General features: G+C 27.9%; 1 protein-coding gene across 3 annotated transcripts in view; it reads left to right on the top strand.

Annotated features, from left to right (window-relative positions):
- LOC102678058 (proton-coupled amino acid transporter-like protein pathetic) overlaps positions 1-5,207 on the top strand; it is a 34,591-nt gene that overhangs the window by 27,637 nt on the left and 1,747 nt on the right. For all 3 annotated transcript variants that reach the window (XM_031508085.1, XM_031508084.1, XM_031508083.1), the window contains exons 3-4: positions 3,205-3,612; positions 3,886-4,246. In XM_031508085.1, coding sequence (XP_031363945.1) covers positions 3,205-3,612; positions 3,886-4,246 — 769 coding nt within the window. The remainder of the gene's footprint in view (positions 1-3,204; positions 3,613-3,885; positions 4,247-5,207) is intronic.

Below are 5,207 nucleotides of genomic sequence, written 5' to 3'. Positions count from 1 at the left end.
GCCTACACACCTACCTTTTTACAAAATTGTATTTTTCTCTTTTTTTTTTTTTTTTCCCCCCCTAGTACATTATCTAAGTATCTCTCGTTGTTATACACATGAATATACACACAAATATACGCACACGTGGTACGTGGTTGTATAAGTTACGATAACTGATCGGATAATATTAAAAACTGACTAAATTTTCAATGATAACGCTCGAACGACCGATTGTCCATCTCGTCTAAATAGATTTGCTCGTTTTTTCCGTGCTGATCATAGTCAAAACTGTAACTTTTATTCGAGATCGATCGTGATCCAAATTTTAATAATTTTACGGGATATGTATGTTATATTATACGTACATATATCAAGGAAAAGTGCATGGTTATACGTAAAAGTTACTTATTATTTAAGAATAAAATATATTATTCGTGATAGCTTGTCAAAAATAGAAAAAAGAATTTTAGTTGTTTATTAACTTGAATTTGCTATACTGGACTTTTTTATAATTCATTATAAAAAAATTTTGTAAAAAATTTGTTTCAACAAATTGAATAAAATTTTTTAAATTTCAAGTTTCAAATTTCGAATAAAAAATGCATGGAAAATTTATTATATTATTAAAAATAGAATATTAAATATCAAATCTTGAACATTTCATTGGTCTGATAATTAAATATTCAAAACTTGATAGTTATTATTTTATTTTCCTATTTTAACTTGAAAAATATTAAATGTGTAAATCATTTGGCACGAATTTTTGAATATTTCCCGAAATTCAAAATATTAAATATTATTAATAAAATATTATTAATAATAATAATATAAAAATTATTATTTATAAAAGACATCACATGTTTTATTTCATTTCATTATTACGAAATTAAATTATTAATAAATAAAGTAAAATAAAGAACAAAGGATTTATTAATATTAAAATATTTCTAATTCATTGCATATTAGTCATTTTTATATTTTAAGACTAAATTACAGCTAGTCTAATATTAGTAAAAACTATATTTAATATTTTGTTAAACAATAATTTTTATTATTCCAAGAATCGAAACAATCAATCAATCAATCAATTCTATTTTCATCAATCCGCCATTATTCAATAATAAATCGAATGATGAAATCATTGATGCTTCTTAAAATTCTAGAATATAATTTTGCAAAAGATTATTATCATATAAAATTCTAATTTTATCCTATAAAATAAATCTTGCCAAATTTTATCTCACAAGACACGTTGCGTCATGCACTTTTTCTTTTTCCGTTAAAATAAATAGAACAAACCTCGTGTCATTCGTACGATACGAAATGAGAATCGAATTAGGATTAAAAAAAAGAATTAATAACAAAAAAAAAAGAAAAAAAAGAGAATAAAAAAATATGCGTCGAAATTTTAGAGAGATTTTTGATCGATCTTTCGTTATTTCTATCGATTTCCTCGATATATGTTCCCTTGATATGAACATACGGAAAGTTGGGCGACAGGGAGAATATTGAAGAGACCGTTTGCTTATAAAAACGCGCGTAAAAATTAATTGAATTAAATTACGTTATTTAATTACGGAGTATTTTACAACATCAAATGCATCATCGACTGATTGAGTTTGCCGATGAAATTTATTTTATTTAGAAAGTTTAATCGATTAGAATTGGCATTTGATGAAATGCATCAATTGTATAATCTCGTAAAGGAGCCAGGGAGTAACGTCGTTTACTTATGAAAATTAATTAATAGAATTCAATTCTTTTAAGATTGTTATATAATTGATTATGATTTGAAAAAAATAAATATTTTTTTAAAAATATAAAATATAGTAAGATCAATATCAATTTTAACAAAATTTTTGCCAGTGCAATTCTATTAAATATTATTATCAAACTAATAAAAAATTAAGAAATAAATAAACATATCATTATACGCATAGAATAAAAAATAAATATTTTAGAAATGTGTTTTTGCTTTTGACATTATTCGCTGGCGCCTTCAATATGCAACAAATTCACGCTTGCAGCATAATTTTAAACGCACAGCGTGAAGAAAAATGACAACTGATCAAATTTATTTGAGATCATACAGTGTAAAACCTGTTTCATCTACGAAATCTTGCAGTAAGCAGTACCCTCATTGCTAACTTCATGTTCTCTATTATTAAATTAATGCGTGTTACGAGTCTACAGCTTTTGCCTAATTAAAACGCGTAGATTTCGCCCACAAAATCATATCTGTATCGTGCTATCATCAACCTCGTTAATGCTATGTTTTATTTATAAGCACGCGTTCAATGGTGTAGTCAGTCAGTCAGATTCTCGATTTTGTTCCTATTTTCTTTCTTTTTTTTAATTAAACGTATTTAATACTTTTTTTTATTTTAAATAAATTAGATTCTTTAGTATTCTTAAATTAATGTTTTAATTATATGAATAGTGAAGTAACAAACTTGAGAAATAAAGATACATAAAGATAAATGTAATTGTTGGTAGCCTCGAACATAATAAAAACGTTGCATAGAGAATTATTTTTCAATATGAATATTGACGAATGAGTTCTTTTCATGCAAATAATATACATAGCATTGATGAGTTATAAACATCATTTGAGTTAAAGTCTGATTTATTTTTGACACGAAACAAATTAGTTATTGAATCTAACATATAAAATTCAATATTTTCATTATAAAATTTTAAAATGTCAAAATTCAATTTAATTTCTAAAATATAATAATTACAAATTAAGATATAAATCATTAAATTTAATAAAAAAAAATGAATATTAATATAAAAAATCAGATTCTAAATAAATCATTCCAATCACATTTGACTACGCCATTTGCGCAAGCTTTATCGCGTCTAGTTACTCTATAAACCGATTACGAACACTTCAATCCTCTCTGTTCCCCCACTGATCCTTATAAATACGTGGTGTGCATATTGCGCGACTACGAAAATAAAAATCTCTCACATGTTACTCTGCACTCTTCCCGCATAAATATACCTCTTTTTTTTCTTTTTTTTTTCTTTCGTAACCGTATACAGAAACATTCGCATAATCGATATGTCAAGAAAAATACGTTCTGCATACTTACGTCGTCATGAATCCTCACGACACATCTATATTCGCGATCTCAAAACTATGATAATTAATATCCCTTCTAATATAAAAATGAAAACCTTTAACGAGACTGGATACTAACAATGTTGGTTTTGCAGATACAAGTGCGAGAAAAATGACATACCTATTACCGTCACGAACGGTTCGACGTTACCACTTGTGGAACGACCAAACGATGAGGAAGCGGCCCTTTACAATCCGTTTGAGCATAGAAAGTTAGCACATCCCACGTCGGATTTAGACACACTGATACATCTACTGAAAGGAAGCTTGGGAACTGGGATCTTAGCTATGCCAATGGCCTTCCGGAATGCTGGTCTTCTATTTGGCTTATTCGCTACGTTCTTCATTGGAGCAGTTTGCACTTATTGCGTGCATATTTTGGTTAAATGCGCACATAACCTATGCAGGCGGACTCAAACACCGAGCCTAGGGTTCGCTGATGTCGCAGAAGCGGCATTTCTTGTCGGTCCTGAACCTGTACAGAAATACGCTAGATTAGCAAAGTAAGATTTTATTGTCTTTTTTTGATTGGTTGAATTTTCATTTTTTTTATATTTTGAATCATTCTATATATTTAGTTACATAAATTATTGATGAATTTGGCATTTTACAAAAATCTATAAATTATTTATTAGAAAATTAGATAACGAAATTATTTTAATAATAGAAGTGAAAATTTTTACAGCAAAGAAATAAATAAATTGTTAAATAAATGAAAGATAATCATAAATAATAGAAATTAATTAATAGTAATTTCAATTTTTCAATATTTTCAGAGCGACAATCAATTCGTTCTTAGTGATCGACCTAATAGGCTGCTGCTGCGTGTATATTGTTTTCATCTCGACCAATGTAAAAGGGGTAGTTGATTATTATACGGAAACCGATCGAGATATCCGATTTTATATGGCGGCATTGTTACCTTTCTTAATCATATTCTCTCTCGTGAGAAACTTGAAATATCTGGCGCCATTTTCCATGCTTGCAAATGTTTTGATCGCCACTGGAATGGGGATCACGTTCTACTATATTTTCAGCGATTTACCAAGTATAAAGGATGTACCAAACTTCTCGAGCTGGTCTCAATTACCTCTCTTCTTTGGCACGGCTATTTTCGCTCTCGAAGGCATTGGTGTAGTAAGTATAATTGGAATAACGTAAATATGTATTATGATTGCAATTATAAATTCGGCTAAATATTGCAAAAATATTCATATATTTTGAAAATTCTAGTATATTTTATTCCATATTGTAATTATTTTTTTTTTAAGTTTATTAAACAATATTTGAAATTGTATTTAATAATTTATACATATTCGTATTCCTCTAATATACAATTCATTAATTTTAAAAAAGTCGAGCGAATCGTTGATATTCCGTGCACAGCATAACAGATCGCAAACGTAGCAGTTGAATCGCGTTTAGTATTTCGATCATGCTATAAGCGGTTACAAACGAGTTACCGGTTAGATGCCGGATCGAAAATTCCAATGAACGATCGCGGTGAAATTTATCCTTCGGTATTGCGCACTTTTTAAAGAGCCTTGAAACTTCGCAATTTCTTTTTTTTTTTTTTCTTCAATTCAATCATATAACGTTTCTCTTTATAATAACGTTTCTATTTATAATAAAAAATTTAAAACAAAAATTGAAATATTAAAATCATCAAATCCAAATAAATATTATAAAATACTTGTCTTTATATAATAAACATAAACATATATTATTATATAATATATTATTAAATAAAATATTAAAAAATATCTGTCTTTAAATAAGCCATTGGTTTTAAGACGTAAAAGTACCATGTAATAGACGCAAGCTATTATATAATGGCGTATAACAAGAAACAAGAACTGCAAATCCTTTTGTTGAATTTATCATCACACGTAATACGATTACTGCGATTTGTTACAAGAAAGACGCATAACAGTAAATCTTACGTTTAACTTTTGTTACGTGTATTCCTTTCAAAGCATACCAATTATTTCATTCAATATGATAACAAAATCAACAAGCACCATTGTCATAATCGTAAAATTCCATTGGATCATATGACAGGTTCGTCATATGATCGACAACGATGCTAAGGACATTC

The sequence above is a fragment of the Apis dorsata genome, unplaced genomic scaffold, assembly GCF_000469605.1.
Source record: "Apis dorsata unplaced genomic scaffold, Apis dorsata 1.3 scaffold_74, whole genome shotgun sequence".
In the NCBI taxonomy this organism is placed as follows: Eukaryota; Metazoa; Arthropoda; class Insecta; order Hymenoptera; family Apidae; genus Apis; species Apis dorsata.
Note: the sequence above shows the minus strand (reverse complement) of the source record. Positions and strands in the feature narration are given on the sequence as shown.